This window comes from Struthio camelus, chromosome 6 (assembly GCF_040807025.1).
Source record: "Struthio camelus isolate bStrCam1 chromosome 6, bStrCam1.hap1, whole genome shotgun sequence".
NCBI classification, from domain to species: Eukaryota; Metazoa; Chordata; class Aves; order Struthioniformes; family Struthionidae; genus Struthio; species Struthio camelus.
Genome location: NC_090947.1, coordinates 45,301,544 through 45,319,704, shown reverse-complemented (window position 1 = coordinate 45,319,704; position 18,161 = coordinate 45,301,544). Strand labels below are relative to the sequence as shown.

The 18,161-nt window shown below is 46.4% G+C and overlaps 1 protein-coding gene across 1 annotated transcript in view; it reads right to left on the bottom strand.

Annotated features, from left to right (window-relative positions):
- KCNJ3 (potassium inwardly rectifying channel subfamily J member 3) overlaps positions 1–17,676 on the bottom strand; it is a 60,134-nt gene extending 42,458 nt beyond the window's left edge. The window contains exons 1-2 of the mRNA XM_068949417.1: positions 16,973–17,676; positions 11,153–11,369 (exon numbers count right to left, since the gene is read on the bottom strand). Of these exons, the coding sequence (XP_068805518.1) occupies positions 11,153–11,369; positions 16,973–17,650 (895 nt within the window). The 5' untranslated portion in view covers positions 17,651–17,676. The remainder of the gene's footprint in view (positions 1–11,152; positions 11,370–16,972) is intronic.
- Between the last annotated feature and the right edge of the window lie 485 nt (positions 17,677–18,161).

Sequence of the window (18,161 nt, the reverse complement as noted above, 5' to 3'; positions counted from 1 at the left end):
CAAAATTAAAATTATAAACTTAATTTTAAAATAATATTAACAAATCGGGGGAAAGAATCTGAGAAGGATGCACTACGTGAGAAAACGGGGGGAGAGGTGCAGCTAATGGAAGTAGGAACGGCTTTGCTGCACCAACACAAAACGGGAACTCCTAGTCACTAGCAACTTTTCAAAGAAAGGCTCCGGTGTCGTCGTGGATGGTGACACGTTCTGTTAGTCCGCGTGACACGTTGATAAAACACAGCCGCGGGCTCGGGAGCCAAGCAGCCCTGCGGCAGCAGGAAGGAGGAGCGATCCTTCCATTCCACTGCACATTGGGAAGACCTCTCCAGCACTGGGAAGACCTCTCCAGCATCGCCGCTTCCCGCGGCAGTAGCGCTCCCGACAGAAACGGCGGAGGAGGTCAACGATAGAGGGCTAAGTAAAACAGCTTTCGGAGATTTAGGAAAAGTAACCTGAGAGGCAAGACTGGACGAGCTGTGACACCGCCGGGCGTCGCTCACACACAGGTTGGCATCCCTGCAACAGGCGCGAGGCAACGGCCCCTATGGACATGCGGCCCATCACTGTGTGCATGCCTGCTGGCCCCCTTCCTCCCGCTGGCATCACCTAAATGCGAAGAAAACCTGGAAACATCCCTCAACACCAGTCTGCAACCTGGAAAAGAGAGACTGCGGATATAGAGAGTCTCCTGCGGTTTATAGACTTCTACATAAATGCAACAACAAGAGAGGTCTTCAAAACAAACAGGCAACTTGACCCAAGTAGACTGAAACTGGATCATTATTAGCACATGTCAGTTTTGAGGGTTTCATATAAGCCAAGAGTTAAACAATAAAATTGTTCGGAAAATCAGGGACACGTCGGAACCAAGCAGCTCCTCCTCAGATGACAACAACATGATATCAATCTTGAAGGAGCTGGTCTTCCCCGGGCAATACGCCTTCGGCTGGCGCTGCAGCTGTAATTTGGTAAATCCACCTAAAACTACCATGGAAATAGCTATGAAAAATATGAACAGGGCAAAACCAGTCATTCGGTCTGCATTAGCAAGTAAAATACTTCCTGAATTAAGATAAAATGTAGTCATCCTCAGACAAGTATTCTCAGTCTTTGTTCAAACTATTTTGCAATAACCTCCTCACTGGGAGCAGGGAGGATATCCTTCTGCAGGGCCCAGCCTCCAAATCATGACAAATAAGTTTCACTCAAATGCATCATGATTCAAATTCAGATTTTGATGCAATTGAAATGTATGTATAAATTGAATAGTTCTTTAAGCCATTCTTCACCACAAATCCACAAAAATATTCTGGCAACTCCAATAAGGAGGCTATTTTAGCCAAAGCTTTTTTCTATTCAGAAGTATGAAGAAAAAAAAAATCACTGAATTATTTATACAACTCAGTAGGAGATATAGTGATGATGATAAGATGATCAGAACAAAATTAAGACCTCCAGTTTATGCTTATTAACCGATAAAACAATAGGAGAGAAACACCGCAATTTGACCACTGTAGAGTTTTCTTGCTGGTTTATGAATTTATCAGAGAGGAGCAATTCAGTGCTATATTTAGAAAGCCAAATCTCCACCTTCCCGTTTGCCGTTAAACGAATTAAGGATTCCCTGCACAGAAGGGGAACACAAGCGCTGCCGCAGGAGAAAACGAACTTCCCTCACAACACCACTAAATTTGCTCTGAAAACATTAAAGCATTTTGCCTTCTACAGATTTCCAGACAGTGCTCACATCGTAGAGCAGCAGCTGCCGCACAACCCTCTCCCTTTCGTTACGGTAACGTCACGGCTAGCTTCTCCTCAACTCCACCTTCCAAACTTCCCTGGAGGGGAAGAAAAAATAGCCCCCCCAACTAACGACAACCAAGCGGTTCCAGCTGCAGAAGGGAGGCAGCTCACACGTGCCTACGGAAGCGGGCATTAATATTTCTCTTGTTGGGTAGGTTCGATTTCCTGGAGGCACTGCACAGATTTATATCAGAGATCAAGTTTTAGTGCTCCTATGTTTTCTAGATCATTGCACATGTCACTCCGTTAGAGGTTTCTGACTCGTGCTTATCCCTCCAATATTTATTCATGAAAAAACTGAAATCCATGTGCAGACAGATTGTGTAAGGTCCATTTGTGTCAGCTTCTGATCAGCACAAGACAGCTCATTCAAGAAAAACGTATGCTGTTCGATTAAGCATGAAGAAGTATTTTTACAAAGCCATGACTTTTGATGAATCACCAGTTATTCAGATTATATATGGTGAAAGGAAAGCTCATACAGCTCTTCAGATTCAAACCACTACCTTTTCTCTCCAGTCTATCTCAAAAGAGATGTTTTTTAAAAAAAAAAAAAAAGGGCAGAACGAACCATGGAAGTGCTATGCAGTAAAATCCAGTACTGTAGGGAATTTCTGCCTTAAGCAGGAGGAGGCAGACGTTACCCAAAATAAAAAGGTTGCAAATTACATAAGGGACACAGATATAAAACTGCTGTCTTCCAGTTGTGCCTCTTTACAACGTTTGCTACATTTTTTGCAGAACCTTGATCTTTTTGCTATCACTAAAAAATACTAAATGTTTATAAAAGTCATAATTAATGCTGAATGGATTTAACCAAAGTGGAGATTACCCAAGGAAAAAAATATCTAATTTCCATGATTTTGTTTTCATTCATTTCACCATTTGCATACATCCATTGGAAATGCAGACTTCTTCCTAAGCACAGATTTACATTTCTAGCTGAAAATCGAAGAGATTCTGAACTAGAACTAATGTAAGACCTTATCTTCAGCGCACACATTTATCTTCTGTTTCCAGTTTAAGTGTATAGGTTAAATCTGCAAATTTGTCTAGCTTCTCTGAATCTCATTTGTTGAAAATAAACTAAAAGCAACAAACTAAACGTGTAACAGAAACTTCCAGCAGAGGAAGTTTCCTGGCCACCAGCCCCAACTTGTCAAGTCTTCCTGCAAAACAGATAAATACATGGCAAGGGGTTGCAAGCAGTTAAAAAACACCCATTTTTGCTTTTCTAGGTACAACGCTTATGCATCACTTTCTTAAATCAAGGTCAGCTCTTTGGCTGCGCTGCACCTGAACGCCGGTTTCGGACAGGGGCAGAGCAAGGCAGGTTTAGGAAGGTCCCAATTTCAGTGCATCCTTTCTGTGGCAACGACAAGGATGTTTTGCCTTTGTGATTAACCGGTGTCGCTCTGCTGCAGTCGATTAATCAGGACAGAAAAGCCTCGCTAAACTTGTGCTAGGATTTCTTTACAGCTAAGTCACCTTGAAGCTAACGCATGGGGGGGGAAAAAAAAATTTTTACATAGCCCTAGTAATTATCTAAATCATATTAGCTTTCACATTTGTATTACGCTTCTTTGTTCACTCAAGTTGTTTTGTCGTTGAAATGATTCACATATATCTATTTCTGAGAGAAGCCCTTCCATGGAGATCCACGCTTTCGTAATTCAAATTATTCACATTTTAAAAGTAAAAACGGTGGAATGTCTTTGATTCCATTTTCTATTTATTTAATTAAAAAGCATGGCAGGCTGTTTGATTTATCCGCAAATGATGTTTAAAGGTTTTCAAAACATCGTTTAATGAGTTTTGAGAAGGGATTCACATACCACTTTCCTGCTAGGTTTCCGTACGTTCCAGGTTTTTATTAACTGTTCATTTTTAGCAGTTTCAGCAGCTTATCAGTAAGTTGCAGGATAATACCGCAATTTAAAAAGGACATGTACTCCTAAACACAAGCAGCTGTAAAGACCTCTACGGGGAATCCAGCGTGAGAGGCAAAAACTATTCTCCCTATTAACAACGTCTGCAAGTTTTGCTGTTCCAGTGCTGACAATTGAGCTTAAGACTCCTTATCACAATAATGTGGGACCAGGACAATGCATAAGTTTTGAAAATCAATGCTTTTGAGTGTACTTCAAAATTACACATTATCTTAATAATGCAGGGGCTGAACATATATCAAAAAATAATCCTAAATGATTACCAATTACCTATGTACCCTTATGAATCACAACCATTTCGAATTTTGTAAAGCAGCATTTCAGCTGTTGAAGTATATTGTTCTTCCATCTTTAACTGACAGTCCAGAAAACTGAAATAAATAAAAACTTAAAGCCAATATGGAGCATTCTCTAATATTTCCAGGGAAATTCCACAGATTTCCATGCTGCCACAGTTCTGGGGCCCCAATCAGCAGCACTGCAGGACACGGGGAAACAGCTGAAGAAACGGGCCAAGTCGCATGGACTTGCTTGGCGCCATTCTTTCAGTAACCCCGGCATCCTACCACCTTACCGTTTGATGCTCCCAAAGCATTCCCCAAGTGTGAGGTTTTATCTACAAGTCATACCAGGGGTAAAGAACAGAATTAAGCGCATCTACGACCCACGTGTGAACATTGCACCCTCTGCAGCATAGGTGCCACATCACGCGGCTGGGCGGTATCATCATGACATGCCAAACGCGATGGTATTCCAGAATTCCGGCTTTTACTGAAAGCGATCACAGTTCAGTGCACCCCAGATGAATCAACGTCAGCCTGAACAAAGCAACGGGCACTCTTAAAAGCGACAGAATGGAGTGTAACAGATGGGAGTTAAAAAAAAAAAAAAAAAATCTGTCTTCTGAGATATTTTGCTTCTATCTGGAAAAGAAAGGACTTGATGGAAAGGGATACCAACCCTCTAGAAAAGGAAGGAGCAGAAAGTGTTGTTAGCTGAATCATGCTGTTCTCCTACGGGGTTGTCGCGTGAAGACCATGAAGACCCTTTACCAGAGAAAGTAAAAGGAACCTGGTGGCCTTGTCGCTTTAGGAAGTCAACTGATGTCTGCTTTGCATCTTCCTTTCTCCTGGAACACTGATGTAGTGTAAGGCTTAGAAACTTTAAATAAAATGCCACGTGTTTTTATCTAAACCACCTAAAAGCTGTAATTAAAGAGGGCAAAGAAAGGATAAAGAAATGTTTATACTTCAAGAAATCAAAGTTTCAGTGACTAGGCAGTAAATTAATTAAATCAAGTTGGGAAGCATCTATTAAAAATCTTTTTATATGATTTAATGAGAGAAGGTACTAGAAATGGTGATTTTAATCAGCCAAGTGGGATCTATAAGCAAGAAGATCTTGCTTAACCAACTCAAGAGTTCTCCAAAAAAATTTTAGTGTCCCTGCAGACAGTGAAAATGGAATTTACTGTATATATTTACCAATTCTCTAAGCCACTTGGTAATGTTGCATATCAGAAGTTAACTGATTAAAACAAAAAACAACGTCAAAGGGAAAAAAAATCCTCAGAAGCATCTGCTGAAGAAAACCAAGAATGGCTCCAACTCTCTGTCGGAAGACAGAGCTCCGTCAAAACCAGCTGCTGTTAGGACTCCCAAAACCTTATTGTAATAAATCAGAGGCTATATTAGAGTGAGAAATACTCTACTAATGCATTCTAATACTTTTAAAGATTTGTAAGACATTCACGCCCTGGCCTCAGTCAGATAGCATTACAGTTGGTGTCCTTACTGCATAAGGACATTGGGGGGCATAGCTTTCCACTGGAAAAATTACAACTTCCTGGAGAAAGTTGTCTGGAGAAATAGTCCTGCAACACAAGTGCCAGCTTGGGCTTCCCACTCCTTCAGTTCTTCGCACACATTTAAAAAATACAATGTCATGGAAACACCTGTCTGTTTTTTCCTTCCCTATTACATGGAGAGGCTCAAAAACCTGCATTTCTTCTTTGTCACCATACAGCATTCATACGTGAGAGCTTCTTGGCAGAGACTTTTCCTTCCTTTTTCCACAGCAATGTAAATCTAAAGAGGTTCAAAAGCTCTGTGACAAATAAATATGGAAGAAAACCTTGTGCTTATCTATAGAAAGCTAACCTCATCTCATGTACCAGACCAAGAGCTGGACGAAGGCATAGTCCTCAGGGCTTGAAAATGAACAAGACAGACACGTTTATGAGCATAGCATGAAAAATGGCATAGTAAAAAGAATAATTCAGATTATTTTCCCTAAAATTGTGCTATCCTGGCTTAATATTAACTGAGGTGATATGCCTTCCAAATGCTATCTCATATGCCACTATCTCGGCAGGACAGACGGAAGACTCATGCTCCTGCTACAGCTCTGAGACCCCCCGCGTGTATCAGCCAGTGTGGCTGACTGCAACTTCCTCTGCTCGACTGCTGCATTTCTGACTCTGATCACACGTGAACGTAGAAATGAGACCATACTACTAAACACTTTTTAAAGTCATGATTTATAAAATAATTAAAAGCTGAAACATTTGAAAATACAAAACATTAAGAAACCTGAATCAACCCCACTGGCCCCTTCCAGTGACTTTAATTATCTCTTAGTTTGTCTTGGTAGAACCAGCATTCTGCGGTTCTTTTTACATGCTTTTCTTCCTCATTCTATTTCAGACTGGAGGCCATTTCTGTCATGTCAATAGGAACAGAAAAAGAGAAATGCTTGGAGTATGTCACAACATAAATATTATTGTTATGTGATATTATTTGTTTGCTGTATAATTCTTAACTCTGGGACCAGCAGACCTCCATAAGACACAGGACACGCACGTGAGTATCTCAGGGTTTTTGGCTTTTTTTTTTTTTTTTTTTTTTTTTAAACAAAGGATGCTGTAGACCTGAGCTCAATTTCACAGCATTTTTCAGGCGCACAGAGAAAATAATTTACTTGAAAAGCTAACCCTGAGTGTAAGCAGAAAGTACTAGATATCCATTTAAACACACTAAGTTGAAGAGCTGATGAAGACCAAGGCCTTTTCTGTTAAATATGCTGACAGAGTAGCATTAACAGATAATCATGGTGGGAGCCTGACACAACCCTAGCAAGGTCGGCTCACCTAAAGTAAATTGCAAGGACTTCACCATGGAAAGTAAATAGCGCAATTCATTTGCACTGTATTTCTGTGGCTTGAAAAACAATTTATCTCCATGGTATTGATGCTCTTCAAGTCAATTTTATAAAAAAAGAAAATAAGACAGCAACTTTAGAAAATTGGCTGTACTATGAGGTTGCTTACTGTCTAAGTTCAGAAGCCATGTTATTTTAATCAGATCCTCCGCACTCACTTGGCAAGTCAGTAGACACAAAACAGTAGCAAAAACCACATCTAATATTGGATGAAATTTACTCCTAAAACTAGTACTCTGCTCAGTACAGATTTCACCACTTACGAATGAAGAAATTTGAGTGAAAATAACTGTTTTCATATTGAAGCATTAAAATCAGAATGCAATTTTAAATTCAAAAAAGCAGTTTCTAGGTAGTATTTCACAGAAGACTACCTAATGGAGAACACTACCTTGGTCTAGCACAGCACACAGATCCAGGCAGCAGGAGAGCCAAAGGAAATTCAGTAACACAGCAAAGGGCATCACTGAATTTGACTTTTAGATCTCTCTTGCCTTAGGAAAGAAACCAAATGCCAAGACTGTGTAATTATACAAATTCATCCATTTTCACTCTCCTCTAATATTGAAATGTAGTCTTATAAATGTTAAAATCCAACTCAATTTCAGATTTTTTTTTAAATGAATGGCATACAATGTTTCCCGATGATTTTTTCCGTGCAGGGTAATTGATGGGAGGGTAATGGAGATACGCTATAAAGGCAGTTTTCTGGGCAGAATGGTAGGAGAGCCTTCACCCTGCGGGAAACATCTATTTTACTCCTGCAACAGAAAATCACCAGTGAAAATGGATGTACGAAAGACTCGCTCTCCAGAGTTGCTGTTCCCTCTACATAGGCTTCACCCATAAACCAAATGAAATACCACTTCCAACAGTATTAACACAACATTGTGCTTGTACTTCCGGACTAAAAGATAATGCAACACAGCTAGGACTAAGCCAGCAGTCACCAGGAAAGGTCTCCATCTTGATGGGGAAGCTGACAAGGCTCAGTGGAAGGGAGGACCACTGCCCGACCGAGCACCACCAGCAGCACGACTGCTCCCAGGCCCTGGTTGTACGCTCCCGGGGTTGCTACAACTTTTGGCGAGTGACACACAGATCAAAAGCTGTGCCATCGCTACCATTTCCTTCAGAAGGTGGTGACTCCATTCTTGATTCCACTGAGCTCCTGCCGGAACCAGCTGGAGCTAATGTTGAAGTTCAGAGTGCCACAGACACTCAGATTACTGTTATTTTTAACTGGGAAAAAAAAATCAGGACTATGCTTGTCTTGCCAAGCAATAACTTCTGCACATGAACTGATAATACTAATAAAAGCATAAAAAGCTACTCTTCAAATATGTGAAGTACCAGATTTGTCGAGTTGATAGTTGTAGTACAAAAGTCCCATTCGTCTGCAAGTAATTTAAACTTCTGGCCGTGTTCAGGCTTCTATCTGCTCTTTCTGGGGACAGACTGGACCAGACACAAAATAAACTCCGAAACCCTCTCCAGCTCAAGTCAGACCAGATCCAGTTCAGACTTCAGACACTCACAGCTCTAACTCTGGTTCATTTGCAAATCGACTACAGTTTTTTTACTCTTCCTCCAACCTACTTCCCAGCCGTCTACATATATTCATCATCAGCAAGACTGTTCTGAACTACATGCAGATTACTCGGGATTCACTCAGCTCCTATGAGACATATCCATGTCATCATAGCTCTTTCTTCAGTTACACGCAATGTAAATTCATTTGAAAAGCTGGCCTTTTCAAACGTACGACCTACTCACTGACTTTCACAGACAAACTAAATAACAAGCATCAGTTTTACACCTAACAGAAAATCGCACCCTGGTCTCTAACCAGCTGCAAGTTATTTCTTGTCCACTGTTTCAGTATTCTTTCCAAGCCAGCAAACATTTGAAACTTTTATTGCACTTCTTACATCATTTACACTGTACAGCAAGACTAGCTAACTCCATTTTACACTCAGAATGAAGAAACACAACAGACTAAGCCTCCTACAAGCTTTCTCTACCAAAAAAAAAAAAAAATCCAAGAGCGCAAGCTGCAATTTATTTTATAATGCTCCAGGAATCCCCATCAAATTATTGCTTCTGCTCTGGGAGGAATGTGGGCGATTAGAAGCAAACCATAAATTAAGGTAGCTTAGGTGGAAGATTTCTGCAATATATTATTTCCACAAATACAAGGAACCTATTTTGCCTAGCATTTGGCATCAACGGGGCACGTTAGATTTGCTTTAAATGATGTGCCTATTTTTTACTGAATTTTAGTCCGCCTAACATCAGTGTTCAGAATTCACAGAGTATCAGGATTAACTCCTTAGAAAACTACATCTTTAATTAAATCCATTTCATTCTACCTGATCTATTCAGGTAAGTAACCCACATGAAAGGCTTCCCATTATTCTTGATACATACGTACATTTGTAAATTCAAATTACATATTTATGCGTGCATAAATTACTGTATGTTTCCAGAAGAAGGAGACCTTAGCTTTGCTGTGTGCATTCTGTGTTTAAGCGTGAACGATAGAGGAGATGGAAATTATAATAAGGAATCTACTGGGGGAGCACCAGCATTCAGAGACGGGTCCTGACTTCATGTAGCACGCTCGGCACCGTGCTCCCTGCGTGCCAACGAGCCCTCCAGATTTTGTATTAAACCTATTAAGCGTCCAGCTCTGCTCTCTTAAGAAAGGCTATCTTATATAAAAGACTGCCTCTTCCTTCATGTCAGTTCCTATCTCCTCTATCTGAACCAGACTCAGTAAGTTTACATCAGCAAAAAGTGCTGCAGCTTGAGAATCACCCTCCAGTCCATGTGCCAGACACCAGCTGTGAAGCAAGGCCTTTTTGTCTCCCCAATGCCACCGACAGCGCCTTCACTGGCTTTCAAAAGGCAGGCTCTCAGTTCTGCTCCCTTTCCTCCTGAAGCTCTCCTCCTTCCTCCTGAAGCTCTCCTCCTTCCTCCTGAAGCTCTCCTCCTTCCTCCTGAAGCTCTCCTCCTTCCTCCTGAAGCTCTCCTCCTTCCTCCTGAAGCTCTCCTCCTTCCTCCTGAAGCTCTCCTCCTTCCTCCTGAAGCTCTCCTCCTTCCTCCTGAAGCTCTCCTCCTTCCTCCTGAAGCTCTCCTCCTTCCTCCTGAAGCTCTCCTCCTTCCTCCTGAAGCTCTCCTCCTTCCTTCGTTACTTACTGTTTTCAAGAAATTTTTAACTTTAAAACCCTTTCCATCCCTCCATGTTTTATCAAGACAGAACTTATTTTGCTGTATTCTATCCAACATTCACCTCATCTTACAAAACCAGGTCACGACATCTGCAACCTTGCACGAGCTAGGATTTGTAGATTCAGAAGCTACTTCCAATTGGTTTTTTTGCTCTGCGCATAACGTTTAAGTCTGAAACATTACAAAAATAGATTCAAAAGGATACAAACACAACTGACGCTAGCTTGTTTTAAAATTCTAATGGGTTATTTACAAAATCGCTTTTCTTCCATCATTTATATTTGAAAATGATTCTGCTAAAAAGAACTGGAGTCCTCTGGTCTGCGTGCCAGCCTTGAAATCCTGACACAAGCAAGTTATGCTAATATCAGTAAGAGTTTTTCTTGAAAAGCACTAACGATGCAATTCCGCTCTCACCAGCCTCACTGGGTATTAGGCTGAATTTATTAAAATACTGCAATATCGGGTTCTAGGAGATTACGGCCTACATTCGAGAAGCAGCATAGAACAGGCACGCAGGGACACGAGCGTATGAACCGAAAATGCGGCAGAAGGGCTTCTGCGTGTGACCCCGGCTCCCAGGGCCCCCCTGCGCGCCGCCCCAGGACACGGCCTCCGTTCCCCGCCGAGGCGTCGCGAGAGCAGCCCGGCCCCGGAGACTCAGCCCACGCCGCTGAGCTGGCCAGCCGGCCAACGGAGAGCTCGCAGGGCCCCCAGCGCACCAGCTTCCCAAATTTTTCAAAAAAAAAAAAGACAACCACTCAAACGTTTTCCCTTAGTATAAAAATAAGACTTTGGCAGTCTTGAAGCATTGACAAAATGGTATTGCGCCTTTAGATTAAAAAAAAAAAAACCCTCATTTTAAACAACTTAAGTGTGCAGAACGTGACTGACGGGCTGCAGAGACACACACGCTTCGCCGCGTAGTTGTGTTTTCTACTCACCGGTGGTTTCCACAATGCCCTCTAGGATGACGACAATCTCAAACTGCTCTGTTTGCATGCTCCGCTGGGAGAGGTCATAGAAGGGGCTTTTGGCATCTATCACATGGCAGATTGTAAGCGGGGACACCAGGAAAAGTTGATCGGCCCCAGTGCTAAAACCTACATCCAGTTCAAGCTGATCAAGTGGGAGGAACTCGCCCTCCGGTGTCTGTCGAGACTAGACAAACAGGCAAGGGAAAAGACAGAGAGAGAAAGAAATCACCACTTGAACAGCAATTTTCAAGGCAGCCTGACAGCAACTCATATCCTGGCCAACATTTTGCACCATCAATCATATGAGACAAAATCCAAACAAGTCATTACACAGCCGTGCAACCGTGGAACGGGCAGAAACCCAGCGCTGTTCATACACAACACCACGTATGAATTATTTATAACATGCATCTTACTATAATTACAGCTCACTAACTTACGAGTCTTGGAAAACTGCCTGCTCTCAAAACGGCCATTAACACAAATTGCAGAAGCGGGTGTCCTTCGGCGGCGGCCCTGCCACCAACCTGGATCGCTGCCTCTTAGAGCGGGAAAAGAAGTCGGTGGAAATTAAGCGTGCCGTTGACCCAATATTGCATACCGTTCAGGCTGTTCATCTGCCCAGACTGAAGTCCTCAAGCAGCGGCAGTTGTCCAAGAGCTCAGCTACTCAAGTACAAATAAGACATCTGAACTTGAGGCTCTGGTAAGCCAAAGTTAACCAAAAATTCACAAAACACATGCTGTGATATGATGACCTCGAACAGCCTATTACTCGGGCAAGGGCTTGCAGCCACATCCACGAGGGAAGAACGAGCCAGCGAGGTGGTGCCCAACGAGCGGCTCGGGCGGCTGGTGCGCGGCCAGCGAGCCCCCACCTTGCCCCGGGCCGCGCCGCAAAGCTGAGTCAGCGAGGACAGGCACGGACTTTGCAGGAAAATAAACTCGTTGCATCAGACACCAACAGTGAAATTAATCACTGGCTTTTCCAAGAAGATATAGTTCTACCAGAGCTGACTAACAGCAACTAACGTCAACGGAAAGTAAGTGGAAAATACAGTTCTCCAAGAAGTTTTTAGAACTTCAATGACTACTCTTTTGATAAAAAAAAAACTCGAGACGTAAAAGCTGTTACAGCTTTAGTTAAAGCTGTCCCCCAACCATTTTTTAACAGCTCCATAACAAGCCCATAAAAACGCTCTCGGCACTGAAACACCAAGTTCAGAGCATCGGCCCAGGCGCCTCAGCTGCAAGGCAGGTGTCGCGGGCCCCAGGTCTACCACCAGAGCTGTAATCACGGGAACCCCTAGCAAACGCTCCCTCCTCCTGCTTTTATTCTGGCCTTTTATTTCTCCGCTTGGTGTTATGAACAGGCAGGAATGGAACATTACAGCCCTCTCCGGTAACTACCTCTGTTGCCAAATTTTCTGTTATTTGTTATTTAGAGGAAAAAGAAAAAAAAGAAGTTCTACCAACTGTTGCGTTGGCCATACATAACCAAACAACAAAGCTGAATCACCACCGGAAATGACCTTCAGCCATGCCCACATCACGACCGCGCGTGGCACTTCCCACGTGGAGCTGTTCCCCAGCTCAGCCTTGGGCAGGGAACCGTCACAGCCGTACCACGCGCTGAAGGGGCGCGGGCGCCCCGACGCAGCCGCGAGCCCCTGGGTCCGGACCATGCCCAGCGCTCGCCAGAGTCACGCCGGCAGCTGCCACCGAAGAGATCAGCTGAAGCCGAGAAACCCCATCCTCTGCTGAACGTTAAGAGTCACGAACGGAAAGACGCTTCCAGGCTGCGGAGCGAGCCCTCGGCCCCGGCGGGCGCAGGCAGGAGGAGCGGCCGCGCAACGCCAGGGCTCGGGCAAGGGCGCCGTGGCCGGGGGACGGCACCCACCGTGACACCCCGGGGACTGCACTGCTCACAACCCCAGGGCTGCGCGGGGCCGGAAACGGTGAGAAAAATCGAAGGAAAAAAAGACCAGAGAGCAAAAACAGATTACGTGCCTCGCTCCGGATTTGGTTTCTATTTTAAAACTTCTGCTGCACGGTTGTAGGACTTGAAGGACATTCTCATCCCAAACAAACAATAACGCATTTCAAAGCCTTGAAGTTCCAGCTGAGAAATACGCTTTCATTTTTTGGCATGCGAAAACTCAGATTTAGCCCACTGCCTCCGCCATCCCATCCTGCCACGCACCACCGCGTTTCACACCCTCGCGCCAGGGCCACGAAGCATTCGCCCACCATCGTGCAAGCATCCTGCTCGCGGTGGGCGGCTCTCGTTTGGTCAGTTTTTTTTTTTTTTTTAAAGAGAAGTTTACCTTTGAATAAAAAGGTAAAATTTCCACTTCCCGCAATATCAGGCTTGGGACACCCAGAAGTGCCGGGGAGCACAACAGGAGCAAAGCGATGGAGGAGGAGGAGGAGGAGGAGGAAGCACCACCCTAGCACTGCTCCCCACCCCGCCTGCCACCCCCCTGGGCCATTTCACAGCCCACTGAATATAGTCAGGATTTTCCCGTGCCAAACTCCTTTATCAGCGCTAATGGTTTGTTAGAGCAATGTAAAGGTCTGCTCGTAAAATCTGTTGCTAGTTCTGTCCTGTTCTCCTGCATTTCCGCCTTCGGTTACAATCACAAGCGTTATGAACGCTGTAGCTTCACATGGTGCTTCCGCACGGATTCTTTTAAGTCAAGATCCAAGGACGATTCAGGGGTTCCTACCCCAAAGATCTTAGTCTGAACGTACCAACCAGAAACCCCTGCTGATACAGGTGGGTCACGGGAGAGGATGAAGAAGCAGGATGAACACTGATTCTGTGGAAATCTGCTCTGCAGTAGTCAGCTTAACAGACAGAAGAGCGCTGAAAAGCGGCTCTTCAAGACAGCGCAGTACGTGAGGGACACAGCAAAGGAGGCCAGAAAAACAGGCATGAAATAAAGATGGGGGGGATGAGAATGATGGGAAAGAGAGGTTAACAAATATATATGTATATACATATATATATATATATATGTTTCTCTGGGTCTGCATTGAGTTATGGTCATGGTAACTCTAAACCCCCGGGGAGACCCCAGTCCCTTTGCCCTCGAACCGCGCGCGCGGTCACGCTACAGCTAGTCGCACTGGAGCTGCTGAGCTTCCAGCGTGATTTACCACAGGGGTCACAAAAATCTTGTATTTTACAACTGCAATAAAATCAAGTATTGCATTATTCAGCCATGAAGTCATAACATGAAGCATGACTGCTTTTACTTTAAGGGAATTTGAGATAAACAGAGACCTAAAACGTTACAGACAAACGAAATATTATTTTACAACTACACCTGACCTAAAAGTCAGTATTCAATCCAAGCTAAGGCGTAAGAATTCATATTATTTACTATTTTGCTACTTAAGCTATTGCATTTGTAGAAAGAAAATGATCTTGAAGGACTCTGGACTTGATTTAATGTTGGGAGGGAAATATAGGACTGCTGAATTTCATCCAAGTTCTTCACAATCTTTGAGACTCATCTGAAAAGCTGGTTATTGCGACTTAAAGCGTTTTTGCATTAACATGCAAGTTTTGAAGTTTTGTATTCATCTTTTTCTCCAGTATAGCCTGAGCTGAGCGGAAGAGACAAAAAAAAAGGATTTTTTTCCGGATTTCGATTGAATCGCCTTCTACTAAAAAAACTGAGTTGTTTCAAGAGCAGATTTGTGGGCAGCTCTACGAGTACCTTGGCTAACCCAGTTCTCAGAGCCTGGGCCGAGATAAGAGTGCGGGTGCGCCCGCCGCAGCCGGGGCCGAGCCGGGCGGCAGGGTCCCTCCGCGCGCCCGCCCCGATCCGCTCCCGGCAGCGTTCCCGCGCCCGCCACCCGTTTCTCGCCCCGACGACCCTCACCGCCAGCTGCGCCACGCAGCGCAGAGGTGGGACCTCGAAGGAAGGCTTCGGCTCGCCCAAATTACTGAAATTAGCGTTTTTCCTTTGGCAGTAGTGCTTCTGAATGCCGCAAAGCCTACGCACGCACGGCAGCACCCTCCCTGGAAGGAAGGGACTATTCTCCCTGCTGCGTTTGTGGGTTTGGGCTGGGGTATCTATCCACAGGCCAGGACTGCTTCCCCAAATCGCTGTTGGGAATATAGCAAAATTAGGCGGGTAATGTGCACGGCTAGTTAATAACAGCGAAAGCCACATTTTAGACCCTTATTACTTCTCTCCCTACACGTTTATACCCATCCTTAGATATTGATCCCTCTCTATATGTATAGATCCCAGAGCTACAGGCTCTGCAGCTTTGGGACAGGTGGGAAAACCTTCCCCTTCATAGGGGAGGAGGAAATAAGTAAACGGTGGAGAAGAGACCCAGAAACGCCCTGCCATCCGTGATATGTGGACGTCGTACCACTCAGGCACCGGGTAAAACACACAGAACAGGCTTAGATCGCGCTCGTTATTCTAATGCCTTACTAATAGCTTGGGTTTTATAACACAAATTGTGTCATATGCTGCAACGAGAGCTTGCTTTCTTTCACCTGGGACTATGATAAGGTTCCTTGGGGCCTTTTGCCTTTTTTTTCCTCCTCTCATTAAGAGCTGTAAAGCCTTTCACACTGATTACTCTAGCGTTACTTTTTCAAAACAAAGAATAAATGACTTCTATGAAGCCATTCATTCACATACGTAAGTTCAGGACGTTTTGTGGGACCATACTAAGTTTTAAGCTCCAGATTTAAAAATTCTCTTTTAGGCACCATATGGATTTAAAAAAAAAACAGGCTTTTTAAAAAATTTGTAACTGAAATGACTCATTTAACTCTTTATATAGATATCACAGATGAATGTTAAAGGTAACAGGGCGACCTCTCGTTAGTGAGCATGGCCTAACCACGCAAGGAAGGCAGCTGGACGGGTTATCCCGGCGCCCTCCAAAGGCTGGGTGATTACTGACCGGGCTCATTGCATGTAACGCGTGCAGCTCGGCACCTGGCGCTCCCGCTTCCCGCGGACCGGCTCGGCCGCGGACACGCACTGCGTTTTCCGCGCGCGCTGACCGCACCGAGCCCAGCCGTCCCCCGCCGCAGCCGCCTCCCACCTTACTTCGGCTCTCGCGCAACTACACGGCCACCGCAGCAACGGCAAAGGTCTCAAAGAAATACTCAGTTTTCCTTAGACGCATACATCAGTCAGCACGATTTTTTAAATTTATACCTGTGCTATTCTGCTTTTCATTCAGTTTATGCACCATATAAATAAAGTTCTGGCTGGCTGGACTCAGTGCTGTCTAAAAACACAGAGATACACCGGAAAGGCAAAAAGCTTTCCTTTAAAAGCATACACCAAGGAATTCAAAATATAAAGCATTCACATTATAGGGATGAAACCTAGAATTTCTTTTATACACATACATTTATGTAGGTATGTAAGAGCTGCATGCAAACATTAACCTATCCAACTGCAATAAATCGTGTGGCTCAGTGATGGTAATTGCACAACGCGAGGGCCGACCCCACAGGGGATCACGAGACAGCAAGCGAGCCCAAGCCGGAGCCACGAGCAGAGGGCACCAAGGCTCAGCTCTGGGGTGGGCACCCGCACGCGAGGACGAGGAGGATGAGGAGACGGCAGCACAGCCACGTGAGCACGGGGAAGGCTGACCAGGGTGGAAATCCAACCCAAAGGGGAGTGAGGGGGGAGCGGAGGAGAGCGATGGAGAGGGACCAGAGGGATGGTGGGAATGGATGTCTCCTGGGGAGGGACGCGCGGGAGAGCAGAGGACAACAGGGCGGCACACCTACCTTGAGCAGCTTGCAGCGGATCTGCGCGGAGACCATGTGGCTGTTGCGCAGGTTGCCCACCCTGAACATGAGGGTGAGCTTGCCATCCCGCATGGAGATGGCCGCGTGCTCGCTGAACATCAGCGTCTCGGCCCTCTTCTTGGGCTGAGACATCTTGATGAACATGCACCCAATGAGGAAGGCATCCACAATGGAGCCCAGGATGGACTGGAAGAGGAAGAGGATGATGCCCTCGGGGCATTTGTCCGTGATGTAGCGGTACCCATAGCCAATGGTGGCCTCAGTCTCTATAAAGAAGAGGAAGGCAGAAGGGAAGTTGTAGACATTGGCCACACAGGGGGTGTAGCTGTCATCGTGCGCCTTGTTCAGGTCGCCCCGCATGTAGGCGATAACCCACCACATGGAGGCCATGAAGAGCCAGGCCACGGTGTAGGTGAGGATGAAGATGAAGAGGTTCCAGCGCCACTTGAGGTCCACCAGGGTGGTGAAGAGGTCGGAGAGGTAGCGGCTGGTCTCGCCGCCCAGGTTCCCGTGCTGCACGTTGCACCGCCCGTTCTTGTCCACGAAGCGCTGCCGCTTGCCCCGCGGCGCCGCCCGCGGCGGCGGCAGCCCCCCGCCGCTCGCCGAGGTGCTCACCACCTGGTACTCGTCCCCCAGCTTCCGCCGCAGCGCCGACATGCTCCGCGCCGCTCCGCGCTGCGCCGCGCCGCCGCCGCCGCCGCCCCACCCGCCCCGCCGAGCCGAGCCGAGCCGAGCCGAGCCGAGCCGGCACCGGCACCGCCGGGCGCCGCGCCGCGCCCCGGCCCGCCCGGCCCCGCCGCCGCCGCCGCTCTGCGGGCGCGGAGGCAGCGCTCTGCGCGGCCGCCACCCACGCGGAGCCGCCGGCTGGCGCGGCGCGGCGCGGCCCGGGCAGGGCGCGCTCCGCCCCGGCCCCGCCCCCCCGCTCCCGCGCTCCGCCCCTGTCTCCGCCCCCCGCCGCTCCCGCGCTCCGCCCCGGTCCCGCCCCCGTCGCTCACCGCGCTCCGCCCCGGCCCCGCCCCCGGCCGCTCCCGCGCTCCGCCCCCGCGGCTCACCGCGCTCCGCCCCGGCTCCGCCCCTTCCGCGCTCCGCCCCAGCTCCGCCCCTTCCGCGCTCCGCCCCAGCTCCGCCCCCGTCGCTCACCTCGCCCCGCCCCTGGCTCCGCCCCGCC